We start from the raw sequence: 24,250 nt of genomic DNA on the forward strand, positions 1-24,250 counted from the left end.
ACGTGTGCAACGGTAAGTATGCTTCAGATCTGTGAGATTGGGTTTGATTCAGGTTGACGGGAAGACATTTCCTAAATGCCTTCCATATTTCTTTGGTTTCAAGCAAAGAGCCTCAAACAGTGAGATTAAGGGAATACAAGTGACCTTCACGAGGCACTTCCCTACCTTACCGGACATTTTAACCCTGACTCTTTGTATTTGAAGAGTGAACTGTGAAGAGCTAGGATTCTTTGCCAGATGATCTTATGTCATCACAGGATTTCTGTGCTGTTCTCAGTGCACAGATGAAAACAGAATCTACAAGGTCTGGACTGCACAAAAACGAGGCTGCGTTTTCCTCACAGCATGCAGGCAAATAAATAAGGGCTGCAGCATATAGTCAACCAAAGGACAGGTATGGATCTTGAGCTGGATTTCTATAGCTAATGAAATATTCCTAGACCAGACACAAAACTCAAGTCTGTTTGGCATTTGTCTGCATTTTCAAGTGCAGCAAGGAATCAAAAGAAATCAGTTTCAGGCTTCTGTTCTTCCATGAGCTTAGAATCAAGGAAAAGCATAGGCTGGGTGGCACATGAGGAGATCTCTAAGTCCAGTCCCTGCTCCAAGCAGGGCTAACATCAGAAAAAGCTGCCTAGGGCCTGTCCAGCCAAGCTCCTGTCTGCTGGAAAAACCTCTGAACAATCACCTATGAAAAGGGTTCTCTTTCCTCCTCTAACAGCTAGAGGACTTCCAGAAGCAACCTGGGAGCCTGAGTCAGTCCGAGGCACTTACAACAGGAGAACCACACTGCAACCTCCTCATCCTCATGGCATTCCAAGAACTCCAAAGCTTTCTCCTTCTACTGAAATTCCTGTATGGGCTATGCTGCCATGAAAGCATCACTCAAGTCTCAAGCCTTCACATAGCTCTGGATGTCAGATGCAAACCCCCATTCTCCTGTTTCTTTCCATTCTTGGAGGAATGGATGGAAAAACTGTAAGCATTAATATTTTAAGCAAATCAGTACTTAACAGACAGTACGGCTTTATCCCAGCCTAGAACAGATAAGAACAGGAACCTGATCTGACCTAGGGCAACTCCCACACATTACAACACTGATGAAGAACAAAAATTATTTTTTAATATGATCCTGTCATCAGACTTGAGAAATGCCAAAGTCATTGTCACACACAACTAACAGAAGTTAATCTTTCCTGAGTCTCCAGTTTTCCATATCTTTTAGGGTGGACAGTTTCTGCAGGGCCAAAGAAAGCAATGTACTAACCTTGGTAAGTGAGATCCCCACATTAAAGAACAAAGCTGAGAGCTAGGTAAAACCAGCATGACTCAGAGGCAGCTAGTGCCTCTGGGAGCCAACAACTGTTTGCAAACCAACACATGGAGGACATACAAAGGTCAGCATCTGAAAAGGGAATGTGGTGGAGTGAGGAGAAAAGAGGAACAAAAACATTTGTCTGCTTCCTCTTGTATTTACTTGACCTTTGCTAAAATTACTCATTCAAGCCTTTTATCCCACACAGGCCAGACAGACACATGGTCTTACCACTGGTCTGTGCTTCAAGTTTGTTGAACAGATCTCTCCAGGCTAGATCTTGGAAGAAGTTGTTGTATCTATAATCTACAGACCCCAGATACTTGGCCACTGGATGAGAGCCTAAGAAAGAAAGGAAAACATGACAGTTGTTCTTCCCAGCACTGAACACAAGTGTGGTTTTAATCTGTTAAAAATTAAATTCCAAAATCAAAACTACAGTAGACACTCAAGAAACAAATTTCTTCAATTATAACCAAATAATTTAATCCATTTTATCACTACAAGAGCGTACAAATAGAATTCCCAGCAGAGAGACTGCTTCAACATCACTGATATCTTTCAGTGATATCTCCCCCTTCCTCCTCGCCAAATTAAATTTTAAAAGGCCAAAGAAAACAAGACTGAGAAACTGCTGAGGAAATAAATTATTTGGAAGACACAGAGGCCCAACGGCTCTCCATCTCAGTCTTAGTGTCGCAAGCAGTTTCCCAGCAGCCCTTCCTGCCCACAGGCTGCACCATGGCCAGGTCATCTCTGCCAAGAGGAGTCGGACCCCTTCCTCCAAACACCAGTCACACACCATGCCTGTTTTGCAATACCGAGAAGAGGCAATTGACCTAAACCAGGAAAAGAAATAGCTCTGGGAGGAATGTTTAATTGGTAAAGGAGGGCTGTAAGTTCAATAAATAGGCTGTAATTAAAGTCAGAGTCCAAGGATTACAGTCCCCGGTGAATGTTGGCATATGCACCAGGTCCCTTATTGCTCTAGCTGAATCTTACGGCTCCTCTCTGAGCATGGAAAGACCTCCTTGCCGAATGTTTGTGTGTCCAGCCTCCAGCCTGCAGCCCTGGATGGAGATCTGACTTCATGTTTATACTGAGCAGAAGATGGAAGCCATTTAAATGACAAGCTCTGCCTTGGGAGGTAGTAAAAATTTGCCACCTTCTTTTTAGGCCATGTGTTCCCAAACTAGACAGCCTGCTCTTGAAACTACCCCTCCAGTCTTTCAATACAGTAGAAAAAGTGTACCAGAATTGTCTTTCCCAGTCCATGCTGCAGTCATGCTCAGCACAAGTCCTGTACATTTACAACCAGCCATGAAGTGGCCTTGCAGTTCCTCCTAATCAGCTTATTTTTACCCTTCCTGCATACTGAATTCTCACACCAAGTCACACTTCCAAAGACTACAACAGCTGAGTAATCAGCTGGTAACAGGTAACCTGACATCTCTTTCCAAGACCACCCTAGTTGCTTGACTACACCCACCATCCTCTAGTAAAGCTCATGTTGGAGAAAATCCATTATCTTTTCTCAGTCCTCCGACCCAGTGCTAATTTCCAGACTTCCAAGAAGGTTCAATCAGAAGGTCTCTCCAAGTTCCTGTCAGCGTCAGAGACTGGGGCCTAAGCTCTTTCCTGGACTCTCATCATCATGGTTATGTTTAACCCACTATTTCTCTTGCAGTGGAGTATTAAGCAGTGTGTGTGGAACAGCTCTGCACCATGCATTGGAGAAGCTTTTCCCACATGCTGAGAAAACACATTGCACACGGCAGATGCAGTTGGAAACAAGTACTAAACAAGGTCTCCTGAGAAATTCTATGCATGGAAGGTGACTAAAATGCTAAAAAAACCCCTCCAAACAGCCAAAATAACCTCCAAATATTCTTTTTTTCCATTTTATTTGACCTTTTCTGGTTGTTTATACACTGGTCTGGACATCAAAGGAGTCTTTCAGATACAGAATCAGAAGCATGAATCATAGAATCCTTTAGGTTGGAAGAGACCTCCAAGATCATCAAGTCCAACCATTAAGCCAACACTACTAAGTCCTCTGCTAAAACAGATCAGAATCTGTCAGGGTTGGAAGGGGATCACCCAGTTCCAACGCCTCGGCCATGAGCAGGGACACCTCCCACTAGATCACGCTGCCCAGAGCCTGATCCAGCCTGGCCTTAAAGACCCCCAGGGATGGGGCCTCAACCACCTCCCTGGGCAACCCATTCCAGGGTCTCACCACTCTCATGGTGAAGAACTTCTTCCTCACATCTAGCCTGCATCTACCCACTTCCAGCTTTGCCCCATTCCCTCTACTCCTGTCCCTACCTGATATCCTAAAAAGTCCTTCCCCAGCTTTCGTGTAGGCCCCCTTAAGATACTGGAAGGCCACAATAAGGTCACCTCAGAGCCTTCTCTTCTCCAGACTGAACAGCCCCCACTCTCTCAGTCTGTCCTCAGGAAGGAAATGAAGCAGGACTGAGTCTCGCAGTACGAATGCTTACAGACAACCAAGCATTTCTCATTGTTAACAAATCACTGTAGGTTGACTCTTCTGTCATGTCAGCATGTAGTTATACACTAAGAAGGTAAAACCATCTTAGAAAAAAAAAATCAACTCTTCCTACTTTGAAGGTGCTGCTAACAGCACAAAGTCTTTTCCTTCAGAATGCTTATGGCATGGTCACCATTCTGTCTTTGGTGCCTTTTCAATTGTCAGAAAAGAAATGTTGCTCCTCAATCACTTTAATGAGCTGCCAGAGAGCTGGCTAGAAATAAGCACTTGATCTGATCAGGAAATACTGCAGATTTCTATGGGAAAGGACCTGTTAGAGGAGTTTCTACATCTGAAGTAGATTTTAAAAGCAGTCACAGTTCTGAAGCAGTTCCATTATCAAATTTCTTTGTTTGGGTTGGAGGTTTTTTTATTAGTTTGTGTTTTTAATTACCAAAGAAAGTTTTAAGATTAAAAAAACAAACCAAAACCACACTAGCTAAATCTTATGTTTCACTTTCAAAGACAGAGTATTTTCAGATCATTAAAGACCACAGGACAGAAAACTTCTTCTTAGTCCAGGAGACAGCACATGAGGACCAAAGTCCTCAGTCACAAAGACTCTCATTCAAAGCACATTTAACTTTGCAAAAATATTTTTTGTTTTTACTCTCTAAAGGGCTCTCTTTTGTCTCCCTGCCAACCACTTTGGAAATGAAATGCCTTCCTTACAGAAGGATCCAGCTCTCTTCCTCTGCCTTTTCCATTTGACTTCTGCAAATCCCACCACCGAACTCACAGCCTAACCTCACTGTGCATGGTGCCAGGCAGCAGCTTCTGACCCAAACAACAACTGCCATCAGTTGGTCCCAAATATAGAAGACTAGAAAATACTGAGAAAAAGTGCTTTTCAAGTTTTCTGTTGCCTGTATCACCTAAATGCCCTGTTCACACAAGCCAAGACCAGTTTCTGGCATCACACCGTTTCAACAGCAACAGATGCCCGACAAGCATCAGTGACTGCCCGGCTTCCCAGACCTTGCCACTACAACATTCCCTGCGTTTCTGACTACACCACCCCTAAAGTTACTATCAGTTCATTCTACTTCTCCCAAGACAAGTGATCCAAGCTGGGTAACTTTCCAGATAGGCAGGCTTGTTGAGCTGCTGGAAGGGCAGAGATAAGGTGCTGGAAAACCAAGGGGGAAAACCCAAGGAGAACAGTACATAAAGGAAAGGTCAAAAGATACATGTAGTTTGAATAATTTAAACTCTCAGCAGTTTCAGAGCCTTTAAAAAATTTGCAGCCCCCCTCCTCCATAAACATTTTCTGTGTCAGCCTCAAAGAGGCCAGAACAGCGATCACTTTGGGAAACATGGTGCCCAATGAATTTAACATATCAGCCAGGGAGAGGGCTTCCAGAACACTCTTCTGTGCATTCATTGTACCACGAAAAAAGGATATGTAAGAGTCTGCCTGCACGGGGAGGAAGTACTCAACCCCTTGCTTCAAATGAAGTTTTACAAGCAGATTTTTGACATCAAGAATGTAAAGATGAAGTTCACTCACAGAAGAGCAGCAACATAAGCATTCCATAATGCTGACACCATGCTGTTTGCCTCATTTAACAGCCATACACCCAGCCAAAGCTTCCAGGAGGGCTTCTCCTGAGGGAAGACATCACATTTAACCCATTCATCTTTCTATGAAGAAAAATTGTTCCTTATTTACCTAGAGGGATGATCAAAAATCTCATGTAGCCGAGCCAGTCTGGGGTTTTGTGAGACAGCTGCTCTACAAAGAGCCTCAATACAGCACTGAGGTAATTCTGGGCTCCAGCCACTGCAATTTTAATTGGGTTTGGAGGCTGTGAATTGCAGTTACAGCTAGACAGAAAAAGAGGAAACATATTCATAATTGTGCTTCTAACCAGCTATTTCAGAGCAAGTTAAAAAAAAAAAAAAAATTGGCTAATAGCCACAGCAGGAGAGAGCTCATTTAATACATAAGACAATACCATCATAATTATCAGCAGCTTAAAACATTTATTAATAAACCAGAATGTTGTTCAGTACTTTCTCAGCTGGTCTCCTTGATCCTTTCACATTTTGATAAACTAAACAGCTGGATTCACCTATCTAGGTTAGGATGTACCTATTGCAACCAACTGCTATGTCAGAGAACACACTCAAGTACTCACAACCCTCTGTAGGTATCTAGGGACTGCCTTGATGAGTCAGGGAATTAAACTGTGGATTGAATTACTTGCAAGAAGGGAGCAAGAACAATTGAAAACCTTTGCACACTTTACTGGGTATTAGATCTGACCTATCAGGCAGCGCCCGAGGCACAATCTTTTAACATCACTGACACCAATGAAAGGAGACTTGTATCCCCACACACTGGCAGGACCACAACTCTGCAGGGCTGGCCAGTGCTGAAGACTGATTTTGGGACAATGACTTTGACTTCAGGACAGTAGACTGTGCAGAAATATTGGAAGGGAGAAATATTTCTTAGCTATTGGATGGAAAACTCCCTGGCTGAGACTCAACAAACAGCACAAGCAAGTTGAGAACTTACTATCTCTGTATCCTGGAGACAATAGTGCTGAAAGCTGCCTGAATATCAGCTGAGGAGCATGTGCAGACCACTGGCAAGGTATGTTTTTGCAAGACATCTGATAGGTACTGAGGAGAGAACAGAATACTTTATAGTCTTTTTTTGATACTGTTTGTCACCAGAAGAAAATCTCCTTCCCCAAGCCTCCTAAGTATTCTCACACCCAAGCACGGGCACTCTCCCCACATCCAATTTGTAGGTGATACAGATATTTCCCAAATACCTTGTCCTTGTGCATCAGCCAAAGGAAAGCTCTTCCTCTAGAAAAATGCAAATATTGCACCTTCTTGACAAACACCAATCTTATCCAATACACATCAATGACAGTCCCAGGACAGCAGGGTTTTATGGCTACAGAGAACAGGGCAGCAGAAGGCCATTCACCTAGCAGACAACACTGGCTAAGAGCAGATGCTGCCCACTTGCCTGCTTCTGGAACATCAGTTACATCTTCCTCTGTTTTCAAAAGGACTATAAAAAATGCAGTGTACTGTCCACCCTCAAGCACTAAAAAAAGGAAAGGGTGCCACCAACATACATGTTCCTCATGAAGGACTGTTTCCTCTCCCATACAGCTAATGGGAAACACGTTAACACACACCTTAGGTATACATGGGTACATTATATTGATGGCATTCAAAGGATCTCACACTTCCAAATTCCACAGCACTAATCTATACACCCCAGCCAATGCTATCTTCATGTCTTCTGATATTGCAGGCACAAGGTGCTAAAAATACTGGAAGATGACCTACAATGCTTTCTGTCCATCTCTAGAAGCCATTTCTCTATCTTCCAAATATACAGAAACCAGAACCAGTAGCTCAGCTGGTATTTTTCCTCTCCTGGACACTGAGACCCTAGTTCTTTCAGAAGCAGAAAGCCATCTCAGACAATAACTCCATGAGCCTGGCACAAGTTCTACATGTGACAATCACCCAGCACATGTCTGTTGGTCTTATTCCATAAATATGTTATTGCTTTCTCTAAGGTTCCAAAAGGAGCAGTTAGGAATCACAAGTGTGGACGCAAGGCAACAGAGCTGACCTGAAATGTTTTCTCCTGTGTTCACCATCCGTACCTAGAAACTTCAGCTTAAACCACAGGTCAGTCCTCCCCACTTCCTTTGTCCCAGTCTACTACAGTAGAGTAGTAGCCTCTGAGTGCCAGGTCTAGCTGCTTCCAGCATGCTGCTAAGTAGAACGAATAGCATTTTGTAGAATAGAAAAAATCTGTGTGGAAAGACTCAGGTGGCAAAGCTTTACAAGATCCACAGCAACTCCTGGTCAAACAAAATCTAACCTGTAGGCACTGAACACTCAGTATGCTGCCAGCCCCCACACACCACCACTGCTCTTCCAACCAAGCAGGGGAACCTACTTGGTTAGTGGTAGAGCCCAAGGCCTGTCCATTCCTGAGGAGGAACAGTGAAGGATAACTGTGCTTCAGGTAACATCTCCTGCCTTTACCTGGCCTTGCCAGTCAGAAGTATTGACAAGAATAATGTTTTCTGGAAGCTGGTCATCGGAAACCAGGATGTGATTTAGCTGGTCATACACTGTTTTCCTGGGGATCTGGAAATAAAAGACACAGAACAGTAGATGTCAGCTCTAATCATCAAGCCACCAGCTCCAGTTCTTGCAGTTCATGAGAGGGGGCTGTGCATGGCTGGCCAGGGCTCAGTCACCCATCAAAGGCACACTAGCAGCCACGATGGATGCTGGGACACATCAGCTTCTTCAGTACTGGAGCATTTTGCAGGCTCCTCTAGCAGCCACCTTGGTTTTGTTGGCCATTAGTCCTTCTGCCACACCTCTTTACTCACATCACTTAGTAGCGGCTAATAGTAGCTCAAAGAATTTTGCTTTCATAGAAGCCAGGAACAATCTCCTTCAAGAAGGGAATTAAATGAGTCCTGCAGCTAACAAAACCATGGCACACTATGCTCCACACAAGTCAGTCTGCTTTTGAATCCCTAGCAATTTGCCTTGTTTCAAAGGAGTAATTCCTCAACACACCCCTATTCATTTCTCATTGTAACAATCTGTTCCAGTGTTTTCAGTTTATGGCAGAGTGACAAGGCAACAAACTGGCAAAACCAAGCAGATTGGATGAAAGATACAGTATCGGCCAAAACATAAGTTCCCTCCTTCCTGAAGCCACAGGGCCCAGTTCCTTTCTAGCAGGGAAGGCACTTGGATGAAGGAAAGGGACCACATGAGACAGTTGGAGAAGAGGAAAAGCTACAAGTGGCAGGAGAGACAGCAATGTTTTTCACACCTGTAAGTGGTGCCGGGTGTCTGGGGAGCGTTCGTTGTCCAGACTGTTGGCTCTCTCGTTCTGCGGCCTCACCGGCTGCCTCTCCTTCAGAGACGTGCTCCTTCCCCGGCGGCCCGTCTGCTTCCCTTCAGACCTGCTGGAGAGACATGCTTCCATTCCAAAGCTACCTCAGATCCGAGTGACATACTTCCTCCAAATCCCAGATCACCCAGTCTGCCAACCTCAATTTGAGTGGAAGCACTGGGAAACTGTGCATGTAGATCTGAGCTAGCTTCAGACCTGCTAACACGGTTCAGCTACAGAGCATGTTCCCAGGAGTGCCAGGCAGACATCCACAGCCCATGCTAAGACCAACACCAGCATAATATGATCCAGCTGTGCAAACTGCAGTCACACACCGAAAAGCAGCACAGAAATACCTATTCAAAAGAACATCTGTTTGCAAATGTCCAGAGAAACTGGTGCAGTTGATGACACCTACATTCACTACCCTATTTGGGAAGGTTTAACAGGAGATAAGTTAGACTGACAATCACCTTTATGTCTGCATCAGATGTTGACTTAGCAGCAGTATCTTTGAGGAAGCAGCTCCAGATTTTTATAAAAACTTCCTTGGACGCAGAGCAGGTACAATATAGGAGACAGGAGCAACCTGCAGGGTTCTGAGCATTCATTTATCAAATGCTCAAGGTCCGTTACACTTAAGTGCCTGAACACATCAGTGGTTTAAGGCCACCCTGAACAAATGCTAGCAAGCTGCCCGTGACTTCCCCAGCAGCCCTGCAGCAGCCACAATGTTGTGTCATCATCCTACCTGGTGGATGGGATAATGAGGGACTCTGTCTTAGTGATCTTCCCGCTGGGTGGGAGCTTCTCAACAAACACATCTGGTGTGGGAAGTTCAGCTTCCTGGACCTCAGCTTGCTGGTTAGACTCCTGCAAAAACATGGGGAATCAAGCCATCAGGAACAAACCCTCCCCTCTCTCACTACTGCAAGGGCTGGCAGGAGGCATCCCCGCTTAGCTCTGGCTGGAGCACATTCAGCTTGCCCCTTCCAGACAGACTACTCACTGCCAAAAGGGAGAAGCCAATACTGGCTATCTGGGGCTACCAGTTCCCAGCTCTGCCTCACAAGGGAGCTGGAGGTCAGAAAGGTGCTCAGATATGCTATTTGGAATGGGCACTCTCCCAGCTCAAAGTCAGGGAGATGCCTCATGCCTCCTCACACAATGCAGATTAGTGTGGCTTACTCAAATTAACTGCCCGAGAAAGACACGACAGAAATATTGCAAACTGCACATCCCCAGCAGAGCAACTTCAGATTTGGAATTTTTACCCTATGATCACCTTGATTTCTGTCAATGTAGCTTGAAGGAATAACTTCAGATAAAACAGAACCACCCTGAGAACATTTTTCAGGATGACACACATGCTCAGTAGCATACTTCAGGCCAGTCCTTCCTCAAATCAAGAGGAAGGCTGTTTAAACAGAAGACCATGTAAAGCATTTCAATTTCAAAAGGCTGAGACAAGTAACTCCAATAACTAAGGTCAAGAGGAGAGTTCAGCATTGTCTTCACTGCAGTTAATGTTACCTGTGTAAGTTGTGTTGCATGTGCAACTCTATCAAGAGACAGACAACTGACACAGAACACAGTTCACAGCTGACACGCAAACTGCCAAGAGGAACATTAACAAGCACGCTTTCAACTTACATAAGAGACAGTGTCAGAAATACTGTCGCCTGCATGTTTCGCTCCAATACTCTTTGTCTTCTCAGGCACTTCTACCTGCTTAAGAGGAGAAAAATCATGAGGAGGTATGGCACCAGTACCATTTTCAGCCACACTGTCTAGATCAGGCTGTTCAAAAGACATGCTTTTCTGTTGAAACAGTGCACAACTCTGCAGGCTGACCGCAGCAGTGCTTCCTGGTCACACTAGGACCAAATCTGCTGATGCACAAGATACACTGGAGGCAAGGAAGTGTCCTGGAGCAGGACTGCTATTTGATGCACCTAATATGTCCATCCACAAGGGAACGGAAAAGGGGGAAAGCTGCCCTTCAGCATTCACTCCCAGCCACCATGAAAAGTGTACCAACAACAGTAACATGAAGCATCCTCCAAACAGTACCAAGGAGTCCCTAAAACTCCCAGGCACCATCTCCCATCCTGGCATTTCATTTTAAGTACTTGGGAAGCTGGAGCTACTCATACCATCAGCAAACATTCAACACATAACCTAAAGACTGTCCCCTTCAGTCAATACAATATTTACTTTAAAAAACACCACCACGAAACTCCAACAAAAAACCGAAAACAAACAAAAAATCTCAAACCTGAAAACAACAAGCATGTTTTCTTAGCAGAAAATTTGTGTCTCTGCATCCAAATCTTTGGAGAAAGTCAGAAACAGCATGTGCTTTAATTTACACATGTAAATAGATGTAGTGCAGCTTTGCCACATTTCCTGCAGGTAGGATAACCTTTTTGAAACATGACTCACAGGACTTGATGGCTCTCTCTGGCTCCTGATGCTGTGGATGCTACCAATCTCCGTCTGAGAGCTGGAGTGTGACAGTCCTTCAAAGTAAGGTCTGAATAAGGAAAGCAAAACCAGTTTCTTACTATAAAACCCACTGACAGATAAAGTCCACCGCATTCACAACAACACAACATAACTGTTTCCAGGGTGTCTGACTGCTTCCTAGTGGTTCCAGTAAATTTAGGGGGGGATGTCTCACCCCCCATATTTATTTACGGGAGGTCTCCTCATAAATTAAGAGCAGGAAGGCGTCCAGGACAGCAAGGGAACCCAAAATGCAGACTCCTGTCTAGCCCTGACTGAACTCCATCTGATGCACCCAGCATGCCACCTGTCACATAGCAGACCATATTTATAAAGCTCTTACTGAGAACATTTGTGTGCTCTCACGCTACACACCAAACAGCAGCTTTTGTTTCTGTACGACCCAGGGTGGGCCTACAGGTCCACATTTTCCCCAGCAGAGCTGAATGCGTGTTCACCCCAAGCAAGCAGTTCTGTTCTCAGCACCCCAAGCACCAGGTGCACAGTTTCACACTGTCGCTCCTGTTTCAGCTTTGCCAATGCTGACTGACCTACACGCCATTCCAGAGAGGGCCTAGCTCCTGACTGAAAGGCAGCAGGTATAGTTACTGCCCCTTGCCCCCACTCTGCTCCTGCAGGGAAGTGAGTCTTGGTGCTAATACGCATTTTATTTCCAGCTTGCATTGGGATTTGGCTGCCAGCCCTAGGATCCCATTACACATGTGCTCAATAAGATAAGGTAGCACACAATCAGATTGTGCTTCCACATAAAAATGCAGCTTATCACACCAGCCTACAAGACTCAATTACAATTCGAGGAACTGATTTTTTTTGTTGCAGGAAAAGCCTGTCTACAAGCATCAGCATTTATCACATCCCTTTCAAGGTATGAACACAAGACCTGGACACACAGGAAGTTCTTACTCCAGCAATGACATATCCCAGACCAGTTAGCTGCGTGGCTCCAGAGAACAGAACACGAGCTCTGCGTGTGCAGTACAACATTTTGGTTTGTTCCAAAGCAGCTGCTCACTACAACACATCTACTTTCAAATTCCTTCAAGGTAGGACCTATGAACTGGTAATATATTGGGTCCAGCTCCTTTATAAGCCACCAGCCTCATCACTTACCACTCCTGCCCCAATCTATCCTTGACATTATCTGGCTCACTGATAGGGAAAAAGTCACTCCAGACTCAATTTCTTCTCAGCTCAACTGTGTTATTCTACATTAATTAGGATATTATGTCACCTGGTAATCAGCTAGCATTTATCAAATACTGTACTGACCAAGTGCAGTGGTAAGCTTTGCATGTTTCAGATCCATCACAACACTGAAGGCCTAAAACCACATGCCACTCAGAAGCACGTCCAACAGTCTCATGTCCTCAGTCTCTATTTGGAAGGGACGTGACACAGCTCTGTTAGCTCAGGGTTCTGCATCTGCTCAAGACCCTGAGCCAGCGATCCTCAGCTCAGCTCCACAGTGTTGTGATTGCTCATACATCAGTGCCCATAAAAGCCAGTTCAGGACAGGCTGGTGTGTATCTATGTGTGCTGCAGTCAGTCCCCTTGGGCCTTGAGTAATTCCTTTGTTTCCCGCAGTTCTGCTTGCTTAATCCCTGCAAAGACACTCTCTCTCAGCATCCAACCACATTTCCTTCTGCCTTATAACAGATTTCCCAGATGATTCTGCAACCTCTTCACAACACCCGTGCATTGTTTAATTCTACTACCTGCCTGTCAGCAATTCCTACCCCTGTGCTCAGCTGGCAGGGCAGGCAGAACATCTGCAAAGGGAACAAAGAAGAAACAAGACTGAAGGGAAGTCAGACCCTTCCCACACTATCCCCAGCTCACAAGCTCATCTTGTGAGAACACTCGCTAGGGCTCCAACACCAGGCCAAGAGGGGAAAAAAAACCAGGGTGGAGGAGTGGGAATAGAAACAACATCTAATCTGTGCTGATGCTGCACACGGTCTCTCTCTGGCCTAGCATAAGCTGCCCCACACCTACTTTAACTTTGGCTTTGGAGTGCTCAATACACTGTCATCATCCTCCATTTCCGGCCCGCTGTCGCTGGGGTTCTCTATATCCAGAGTGTCATACAGAAGGTCCAAGTCCTCCTCCACCTCTGGAACGTGTTCTGCTGGGTCCTGCTCTGAATCCAGAACCTACATGGAGGACAAAAGCAGGCATCACTGACTCTGCTAGGAGCAGAGATTGATCCCACACCACCCGAGTTCCTTCGAGGCTGCAGCACACCGGGCTTGGAACAAGATTCTGTTCCTAGTGCAAGGAGACTACACCCAACAGAAACATTACATATATGAGAAGTGTTTGTTTCTGGTCAGCCTTGTCAGTTTCTGCATGAGGAGCTACCTATTGGACTAAGCATCCACAAAGAAGCTATTAACCATAGATTACATCATTATTCAACCCCATTCTATAAACAAAGCTCTAAAAAGGGCTTTTCTTAGAACAAATACTGAAATGCAGTACTCCCACCAGTGTAACCTGTCTCGGGTTTTATTGAAAAAGTTGCTGTGACACCTCCTGGTTTGATACCCAAGCAGACAGAAATGACAAAAGTGTCCACAGGAGGCGCCTGAAACCTGGACAAGGATCAGCTGCCACCCAGACGTGAAGCCGAAGACGAGCGATCTCTCTCACAGAACTTCACAGAGTCGCTTCACATACACACCAGAGTAAGCAGGTAGCTGTGCACAGTTCAGAATTTGCTTTTTGAATGGCAGCTCCAGAAAAGCAGCAGCTCAGCTGGCTGAGACCTCAGCTACGGGTGCTGACGCTGCTGAGCTAACTTGGGAAGAGCAGCAAAGCTGACAGGACTGTTTGGAAGCATAAGGAAGCACGAGGAGTTACTCACCCTTTCCCACAAGCCACAAAATCAGCACACAACCACAGAGCCAGTTTTGATGTTAACTGTTTTTATACTAGATACTTAATGTTACACAGGTTTCCTGGATTCTGGATCTCTTCCATTTTCAGCTCTGACCAGACAGATGACTCTCCTGTGGATCTACATTCCCTACCTAACTTTTTCATGCCTAGCCTGGCTGTTCTAGTAAGATGATCAAAAAGTCTGGGATTTAACTTCCCAATAATAGACACTGTAGACTACTTGCCTGTAAAAGGGTCAAAGATAATTTCAAAGCAGTCTGCAAACTAATGGGTACACGCAAGGTTGCCAAAATCTGCTTTTGATAAAACTCAATCTAGAAAATATTTGATGACATTTTAAAGTTGGCCCTCAAGCCTCAGTGCAAGGCCAAGGTGTAAGGAAAGGTCACATCCTCTGCAGACTTGAAAACAACATGAAGGGAACTAAGGAGAAGCCGGAGAATGTCCCTGAAGACTAAGGCAAGACGCATCAAGCAGAGGGGAACACACAGGACAGGAAGGCTTACAGGATGAATTACTTACCTCATCAGACACTTTAAACCTCTTCAGCAATGCCACAACCTTCTGTTTGAAGTTTTGTTGCTGCAAGTCAAACACACTTTTACGTAAGTAAGACATTAAGTGAACTGTTTTCTCCCCGTCTGCAAGAAGCCCAGACATCCGACACTGGTGCTCTAGCTGCTGCTTTGAATTCACAGCTCCTGGCACCACAAATCAAGTCTCTGCCACTCTTATGTTGGAATCAGCTTTTCCACACCCACGATACTTTCTTTCCTGCACTACAACAAACTATATCCCACTCCACCAAGCACACTAAATCTCCTCACCCTGACAGCACACCATTCTTAGTTGGATACATGGTAGACAACAAGTTATTCTACCTTCCAATCTTGTACCTGTTTGATGTATTTCTGGCAAACATTTGACAGTCAATTTTTCTGATTCTTAACAAGTCTGAGCTAACACAGGCACCTACCCACTAACTCAAAGTACAAAGGTGTTGTCTACAAAGCACTGTGTTTTCCAGGAGCCTGCATTTCATCCTGGCATGTTCATTTATTCAACTAGCACCACTGTAGAGAAGTTGTGGGGCTTGCCCTTAGCACTTGACTATCAAAAAAATGCTTTCCGAGTCTGATACCTCCAGATCCTGGACACAGCAGGCATCAAGTCCAAACTAACAAAAGCCAAACTGCTGCACTTCCTTTGTGTTTACTTGTCCCCAAGGGCAGCAAACTCCCTCTTTCAAGACCAAACAGCTCCCGTTTGCCATGAACTGCCCAACCCTTCTCTGTCACTGACCAGCCTAACAGGCACACCCTGAAGAAAAGGAAGATGAGAAAAAGGAAGTTGCTCATTTGCTGTCTCTCCCATGAGCCTGAAAATAATACTAAGGACACAAATGTTATGAACTAGCATGCTCCTGGTCTTATAGAGAGGCTCTTTTTAATGTCATATTCAGGTCAAAATAAGGTAGGATTAAGCCCTTATCAAAACATGGCTATCAGAAATAACCTCACAGGAAGTACAATCATCTCCAAAGTGACTCCAAAATCCAAAAGGAAACCTAGCTCATCCTGGAGATTCTGAGTTATTGTCATAGCAGACATGCAATAAACACTTGTGTAAGCAGAAAGCTGCACTACACTGTTGTGCAGAGCCCACAAGTCACTGCTCCACACAGAAGTGCAGCTTTGCAGGCACACACACTTGCTGTGAGAGGGTGGATAGCTGCATGCAACTTGCCAAAGCTTTCAATACCCAGCTACTTCTTTGGCCTCAGCGCCACATGCAGATTTATCTATCAAGCTCCAGCCCCTGACTGAGCTACTTAATTGCGTTTTGAAACCTTCCCACCGGCCTCTCCCATGCAGAGCATAAACAGAAAAGCTTCCTTTCACTTAAAGCTACTTTCATGACTTCCACGAGCATGGAACCTGCACTGGCTTCTTCATGTGCTGGAATTTCGTACACTTTCACAATTTTTGGAGCTCCTTAACCCTGCCATCAAAGGACACTCAAGATAGCACATACAGCCTTGGCCAGCCCCGCTCCCTGAAGGGGCTGCTTTTGCTAGCTCTCCACACGCTGTGACCATGCCCCCGAGCTCCCTGCTGGCCAGCACGGCCAGCACTGCTGCTCCCACAAGCCGCGCGCACTGCGCCTCCTGGCCAAGCCCCCACAGTGTTAGTAGAACTAATTTCCACCGACCCTGGTTATGGACGTCGTTCTTACTATCGATCTCCGCTGCTTCTTGGGCTTCCCCAGCTCGTACTCATCATCATCCAAATCCTGAACAGAAAGAGGATTCCTGTGTTACCTTTGTGATCTGGGGACACACGAGCATTTAAGTGCTAAAAATGTTCCTTCTATGAAGATGAATCTGCTGCTCTGTCTTCCAGGCTTTCAGCATTTGCCCTAATTGCAGTTATGATGGCAGAGAGAAAAGGAAGTGAACCAGGTCTGCAGACAGCCAGGAATAACAGCTTGGAGAAACAAAACAGCCCTAGTTCTACATTCAGGGAACAAGGACAGTCACAGCTCCACATTTTGGTGGGTTCCTCTCTCTGTACCCTCCAAGAAGTAGAAGGCAGGTGATGCCCGAGTCTGACGGCAAGTAAGACCCAAACTCAAAAGCATCTCACATCTAACCAGGGGGTTCTCCATAAGGACCTATTTTGCAGAAGGTATTAAAGACTTAAAGACTGACTCAGATCCCACTGGCCATTTAGTTACAGCTGCAGATCTAGTTGGGCTCTTTGAATCCAATCAGCATTACAGAATCAATTGATGCCTTTACCATTAAGCAGAGAAACACACAAGGATGCTAATGTTTTCACATTTAGAGGGAGCTCAAGCCCAAACACGTGAACAGATAAATCACATCATGGTGGAAGAAATGGGTTACTGTGCAGGCCTTCTGCCACTGCAGCTCGACACTTGGTGACAGTCTCGCACTGTCATGGTTTAACTAAAGAAACAGGCTTTTAGTTTCAAGCACAAGCTGAGAGTGTACACCCTACTGAAACTCTCACAGGGAGAAGCCATGCCCTGAACAGTACCTGGCCCTGCACGGCATCATCACTGGCCTCCTGCTCAGAAGAGAAGCTCTCGTACTCTTCTTCAGAATAGTTGTCTGAAAGGGAAGGAAAGATGGGAGAGATCCTGTCAAACTCCTTTAGGGTGATGGGACAGTCTCATCTCAGGAGCAGAGAAGGCCAGCTAACAGTCACAAATCAAGAAAAGAGGCACACAAGGAGATGCCTGCTAGTTCACCTTCTATCTGTGCTAGAACCAGTGAGATGGGAACCACCTGGAGGTAAGAAACAAGGAGAAACACATCTAACAGGAAGAAAGGACCAGCACACAGATAAGGCTCCTTGAGACACCACCCCCTTTTACCCTGGAAAGAACCACTTGGTAGACAGCAAGTAAGGAGGTTTCTCCACAAGGGAAATGACTTTTCCCCCCTAACGTGGGCATAACTGGCTTAAAGAAACAAGGAAGACATGACAGGAGAGTCTAAATCCCTTACTGAAACGACACCTCAGGTGAGTTGTCTAGCCTTGGCCAACAACACACAAGAGCCTGCATGCACTAACTTCAACAGTTCACTCTTTTAGCAGTGAGCAGAAGGCTGGTACCACAAAAAGACTGTCACAGGTAGAAAGTCAATGGCTTCCCTATACAACATACAACACCATGGATTTAAAAGCAGGCATCATCCACAACAGAACATGTTGAAGATTTTTGGGTCTTATCTAAGTTAATGAGACTTATTTTTGAATACTCAAAGGAAAAAAAAAAAGTTGGAATGGTAGTTGAAATGTGAATCTCCTGAATACAACACTGTTAGCCAAGTAAGAAGCTACAGGTTCTCAACACACCCACCACTAATGCTGAAAGAACACTGGCAAAAACAGTTAATCATAAGTGGATGGCTTGGGCCTGGTGTGACATGCAGGAGAAGATCTGAAAAATCAATCCCCTATTCCTATCACACTTTGTAATTACACAGTAACAGGTTTGCAAAGTGGGTTTTCTTTGCATTAATTGTTTAAAGACACAGCAACTTGTGCAAACCAGTTCTCATTTGGTCTTAGGGACAAGTGGGGTTTAGCTCCCACTTGCTGAGGAAGACACTGGTCATCAAAGCATGTGGTTGTACTCACCTGTAGACTTGATCTTCTGGCTGGCCTGCATAGTGCTGTCTTCATGGTCAATTGGCTGACTTGACAAGGAGAAGATCCAGATTTCTGCTACCTTCACTGCAGCCTCTTTGATGTTGCTGAAAAGGCTCAGAACCTGGCCACCTTCTGTTGGGTGCTGCATGACCTGGGACAGAAATTAAGCAGCACAAATATACATTTAAATGTATTTAAACTTGCATAATCTGCATACTACAAGTTATTTATGTTAATAGAGTTACTCCACGTTTCCAAGTGCAGAAGCAAGCCTGTAACTGCAGGAGCTACTTTTGCAGGCAATACAAAATGCTAGTTGAGATTTTATTTGAGTATTAATGGAAGTGATAGAAAAAGCACTCTGAGCTTGACAGTTCATCCTTGAAGCACAATATTCAACTACCTCATTACTGGTTTTGTTTCCATGGCACAGTACTGATTTCAATTATTAAGTTACCCATCTTCTGAACACCTAATTAAGGAACTTGATTTTGTGTTGAAGCCCAGCAGAAGAGCAAGTAAAAGCAAAAATTCTTAGTGAGATACAGATGCCAAGTGCTTCCTAAAGTAAAAATCCCTGCTCCAGAGATCTGGTCCCTCAGTCTCCAGGGAGCTGGCCACTCCAGGATAATGAAGTAGTGGGTTACAAAAAACAAGACAATGGTGGACGCAGAGGGGCATCTCAGTGTGGGTTTATCCTTCCTTTGCCACTCACAGGGCTCTCCCCAGAACTTAAGACTTACATTACTCTCTTGCCTCACCCGAGTCAGAAAGCACCTCCCCACACCTGCACCTCAGCTCTTTAACGCACACCAGGCTGCTTTGTCAGCTCCTCAGGTACCTTTAAAAAGACCTGAGCTGATGAGGAATGTATGACCCCTTGTTCTTAAACTCTGCTCAGACTCAGAACTCCAATTCATTGCTTTCTTTCAACAGTTAAGAGAATTTTTAATTTTAAGAAATGAATCAGTGTTGTTAGAGGTCATTATACTATAAAATGCAAAGGGGAGGGGCTGTAATTTTTTTTTTTCTGAATTCTTCAATTTCAGAAATATTTCAGATGAGCCACAGAGCAACTATTTCCTAACAGTGAATCTTGAAAACTTCTGACCTTCTAACCTCAGTCAGCTGACATTACAAAAAGACATAAGAAAAACCACATGCTGCAGCAGCAAATGTCCAATACTTAGAAGTTCACTGACGGGTCTAATTAATGGATCCACATGTTTTCTGCCTTACAGCAGTATTTAATTTCCAGTTCTTAAACAAATTCAACAGTAGAGGAAAAATGTTAGCTACAACACCACTAATCAGAATTTGGCTAATTCACATGGGGAGTTAGTTCACCATTGACTACAAGTCTGAGGGAAGCTGCACTCACACACAAGGAGTGGTCTTTAATTAATACAGTAATAACCACAGCATAACACTGGCTTATTTTGGATGGTAATGATTTCTTAACAGAACGCAGTGTGATGAAAAATACTGGTGTTAAGCTGAACTTGCTATTGCTAAGCACATCTCTAAATACTCAGAAACAGTAGGGATTAAACAGGGCATGAAATAATGATGCGTGGAGTTAAGCCATTCAGAAAGCCTTAGTGCACAATTTATCCATATCTGATTCCAGCATTAATTTTCAGATGTAAATCTGAAAATTTTATCATTTATCTTTTATGAGTAGAACTCCAACTAAATTATCAATAACCACGAAACAAGAATTGCAAAGGGTGCTACAAGGAAAATGACAGACTATCCTAAGCTCTCAGAGCGGCAGAGAAGCAAGGCAAACACAGCTTTAATGCTCAACAGGCTCACCTGAGGCCCAAGTGACCCTATCTGTCATGTTCTGCACTTAAATTCTGCATCCTCCAACTAAAAAAAAACTAACCCAAAAAAAGACCCACACAACAATAAAATCCTCACAAGTTAATAAGCTAGTCTTGTGAAAGTTTTAGCTCTCAAGACACTTCCTAGAACATGTCCAATATTATTACTTAGTAGTAAAATCTGTTTAAAATACTGCCTTGTAGATACTTATCCATTATTAAGACAGCTAGATGAAATCCTGTCAGGTACTTTTCAGTGAGTAAAGTGACAACACTGGGTTTAAAGAGAAGGGAAAATGTCCACCTTTGTAGCTGGAGATCGTGTCAAATGCTGCTCACCTCGGCCATGTTTATAGACCCCACAGCCAGGGTCTTGTAGCCTAAAATGGTTCGGTTCTTGTACCGCTTCCGCCGCTGCAGCATGATCTGAAGCTTGTTGCCTTCTCTCTTCAGGAAGTGAGGGTACTGCCGTTGGAAACACAACAGGGAAGTTTAGTACATCTCTTGACATTATTTCCCAAGCTGCCTGCTTCAAAAGTAAATTCCACTCTTAGGGATTAACCCCAGGGCTTTTACAAATGCCTACATCTAACTCTGTGGACAATCCCTCATTATGCCAAGGAAGCCTTCATTTCTGCCCAAACAGCTCAGATCTAGGTTTTCACTTCCCCAGCCAAGCACACTGAAAACACAATCCAGGGGGCACAGTGGAGCTGTTCAGTTTGGGAAGAGCTGAGCCCAAGCCTAGTTCCCAAGAGATGAGCAGCCTCCAGGAGACACTTCCCCCAGCGGTTAAATAGAGGCTGCCCAGAAGTGGAGCCCCAGAAGTGCCACCCAGGCCATGGGCTGCCCATCCACAAACAGCATTCAATGGGAGGGGGAGCCGCAGCCCTCCCCACTCCTGGCAGAACACTGCCTTCCCTCCAGCACAAAGACAATTCTCTGTGTTTGACCCTCTGTTTAAGAGCCTATTGTGCTCTGAATGGCAAGCAAAGAGAGGCACAGCTACAAAGAGGCCAAGGATTTCTTGATGCCTCTTTTGCTGAAGCATGGAGACCTACAGGGTAATGCAATGATTCTCTCCAGGACAATGCTATCTCCTTCAGGCACACAGCTCTTGCAACTGTCAGTGTTTTCCAGCATTAACACACTCAAACTTTTATTGCTCAAAGTGTTTGTCTTCTAAGCAATTAAGTCAAGAAACCCCTGTCCTACACTAGGCTGTGCTGCAAAGACATAAATCCTTCCGAGACATGTTCCATCCAGGAAAACGCAATTGTTTACAGATCTCAAAAAAAAAAATCCCCAGGAACAGTGGCTGTGAAGTCAGGAAGAGACTACTGGGCAAAGAGTGGGGCTAGCCCTGCTCTCTCAGCTTGCCCCGCTCGTCCACACAGAGTACCATCAGTGCTGCCAGGTCCTGCTTTCTGCCGGGTTATTCACCGGAGTGCTGACAGTGCCCAGGGCCCAGCTCACCGGCTGTGGGAGGAAGAAGCCATGCAATGGGAGAGCAAACTTCAAGAAAAGATAAAGCGGATGCAGCTGCCACCACACCAGCCTCATCCTGAGAAGAGGTGAATGGGACTCATGCTCCAAATACATGAAATACATAACCCTAAGTAACCTGCGCACAGGAGAGCCTAATTGCAGGGATCTCCGAGATGACATTCCTAAGCGAAGGATGCGTCTCTCACAGGCAAGACCTACAAGGTTTTTTACCTTGGGACATGATGAAAATAACTTGATGCCAATCAAAATGCTTGATAAATACAAATGCTGAGTGCCACCAGAAATCCTGAGATATTAATTTGCAGTCCAGAGCAAGCTTGACTGCTGCGTAGAGAGCTGGGAGCAGTGGCCACACAAACAAGCAGAATACTAATTAACTGATTGCTCTGCAAGGGCAAAGATCTAGTGTGCAATGCACAAGGAAGAAGCCCTGCAGAGAAGAACAGCAGTCCATATAATTAAAAGCCAACCTCAACACACACCTGCACCCAGGCGCAAACGGAACTGGTGATTTTACACACATGCCATGTCCCTAACAAGGATGGAAAAAAAACTAGGGAAAGCGCCAAGAGTGGCTCAAAAAGCCAGAGGCACCTTTTGCATTCAAGTCTACCACCTCCTTGTCTCTGGGGCACTTTCACGTGTTGGAAGGGTAACAAGGGAGAGGGACTCCGTGCTCTCAAGTCAAAGCACTTGGGCCACACTAAGGCTGCTTAAGTACAAGCCTACAACTGAAGTCCGAAGTCATGCTTGGTCCCAGGCCAACTTAATTTCAATGTGTGTAATTTTCAGGGATTAAACTGGACAGATCAAGTCTACACATGTGCAAGCTTCTGCTTTTCAAAGGTGTGTTGCCTGACCACTTCTAATGAGCATTCACAGAGATAAAAGATACGGCGAGACTCAGGTCACTCAGCTCCTCTGTTAAAAGCAGAGGCCTCTAAAAGAATACCTGAGTCATCTTTGAAGCACAGACAAGCTATTTTTGACACCAGCCATGGCTTACCAACTCTACAGAATGGTTCGTACCAAAACTCTTCAGTAATTGTCAGTCCATGACAGGGGCTGGAGAGTAAAACAGTTTGTCTCAAAAAACTGGAAAATAAGGCTTTTAGAGTAAGCATCAAGCACCTCAGGGCACCTCTGAGCAGTGAGAAGCGGGTGCCACCACATACAGGAGAGCAACAAGAGTCGGGGCAGACATTCTTTCTGAAGCCCCAGTGATGTAATCCCTTCCATCAGGAAAGGTTTTATTAAACACAGGAAGTAAGTGCCTCGGAGAGCTGCCATGTTGTGCTTGGACTATCTGGGGAATTGTACTTGATCATATGGATCTCTTGGAGGGTCAGAAGAAGCAGCCATTCCAGCAGTAAGGGTTATGGTAGCTCACCTGCCAGAAAGGCTACCACTGGCCTAGCCCCAGCTAGCAAGGCAAAAGAGGATTGGACACACCACTAACTAATCCCAGCTATGTAATAGTGCAACAGGAAACTCCTCCCTTCTGTTTGAGCAGAGACCTGCCAGACAATGTGCTCCTCATTATTATGCCAGCCTGCACCATCACCTTCCTATCTTAGCTCTGACAAGGAAACACTCTGTGCAAAGGACAAGAATTTCACCCAGGAGAAGCAGCTGAGAAGATGCTGACTCTGAAGATACGAGGTGCTGCAAATCCAGACAGCTAGCACAAAGCAAGGCATGCAGTTTGCAGAACTGATAGTGCAATATGGACACACTGGCTGCTGCAAGGCACTTAGACAGCCACATGCTTTTACTTTATGGCCCATCACCACTCTCAAATATATCCCCATCACTAAATTCAGACTGTATCAGGGAGAAGCTGCAGTTGTTGGCTAGGAATAGCTTCCAGCCATCGTCCAATTAAGTAACAATAAAAAGCTGTCATAAAAATCCTGCTGTGCTATTTCAGGAAGACTTCCCAGGCCTTACTGCATCCAAGATCACCACTCCTTCCCGCAGTCAGAGACCAGCAGCACATCTCTATGTTAAGCCTGCTCACCTCTTCTGAAGGCTCAGTGTCACAGACATCATCACTTTCCCCTCTTCTGGCCCAGTTCCCAGTCCCTTTAGGGCAAACTGAGTTAAAGGCAACACTCCGTGTCCTGTTGCAGCATTGCTCTCAGTCCCAGCAAAACCCCCTCCTATTCATAGTTAATTCCAAAAAGACCTGCAGAAATATTTGCTCCTTGCTGACACAGGACTGGCAGAGGGAGACTCGGCTCATCTTACAACTCTGCTACCAACCATGGGAAAGCTGCAGCCCCAGGACCCATGAATACATATTGCTGACATGTGGCTTTGTTATTTCTGTTGACCAAGGAGGACATACAATGCTGCAGTTAACCCAGTCTGTGAGCTGCAGCAGGACAGCACCTGAAGAATCAGCCATCTGTGTATCTGCCTGGGAAGCCACAGGGTTATCATCCATCTGCAGTGAAATCTCATCTGCTTCCAGTCTGCACAGGTCTGAGTAACAACCAGTCTGTTGCACATCCTCACCTG

General features: G+C 45.1%; 1 protein-coding gene across 1 annotated transcript in view; it reads right to left on the reverse strand.

The window, feature by feature from the left end:
• PACS2 (phosphofurin acidic cluster sorting protein 2) overlaps positions 1 to 24,250 on the reverse strand; it is a gene marked incomplete at its 5' end in the record, with an annotated part of 48,333 nt that overhangs the window by 19,631 nt on the left and 4,452 nt on the right. The window contains 14 exons of the mRNA XM_008948585.1: positions 1,547 to 1,657; positions 5,542 to 5,696; positions 6,394 to 6,500; positions 7,902 to 8,006; positions 8,713 to 8,845; positions 9,527 to 9,648; positions 10,429 to 10,503; positions 11,221 to 11,311; positions 13,300 to 13,457; positions 14,728 to 14,787; positions 16,441 to 16,497; positions 17,268 to 17,341; positions 18,378 to 18,540; positions 20,558 to 20,683. Of these exons, the coding sequence (XP_008946833.1) occupies positions 1,547 to 1,657; positions 5,542 to 5,696; positions 6,394 to 6,500; positions 7,902 to 8,006; positions 8,713 to 8,845; positions 9,527 to 9,648; positions 10,429 to 10,503; positions 11,221 to 11,311; positions 13,300 to 13,457; positions 14,728 to 14,787; positions 16,441 to 16,497; positions 17,268 to 17,341; positions 18,378 to 18,540; positions 20,558 to 20,683 (1,537 nt within the window). The remainder of the gene's footprint in view (positions 1 to 1,546; positions 1,658 to 5,541; positions 5,697 to 6,393; positions 6,501 to 7,901; positions 8,007 to 8,712; positions 8,846 to 9,526; positions 9,649 to 10,428; positions 10,504 to 11,220; positions 11,312 to 13,299; positions 13,458 to 14,727; positions 14,788 to 16,440; positions 16,498 to 17,267; positions 17,342 to 18,377; positions 18,541 to 20,557; positions 20,684 to 24,250) is intronic.

The sequence above is a fragment of the Merops nubicus genome, unplaced genomic scaffold (assembly GCF_000691845.1).
Source record: "Merops nubicus isolate BGI_N331 unplaced genomic scaffold, ASM69184v1 scaffold10771, whole genome shotgun sequence".
Classification (NCBI taxonomy): domain Eukaryota; kingdom Metazoa; phylum Chordata; class Aves; order Coraciiformes; family Meropidae; genus Merops; species Merops nubicus.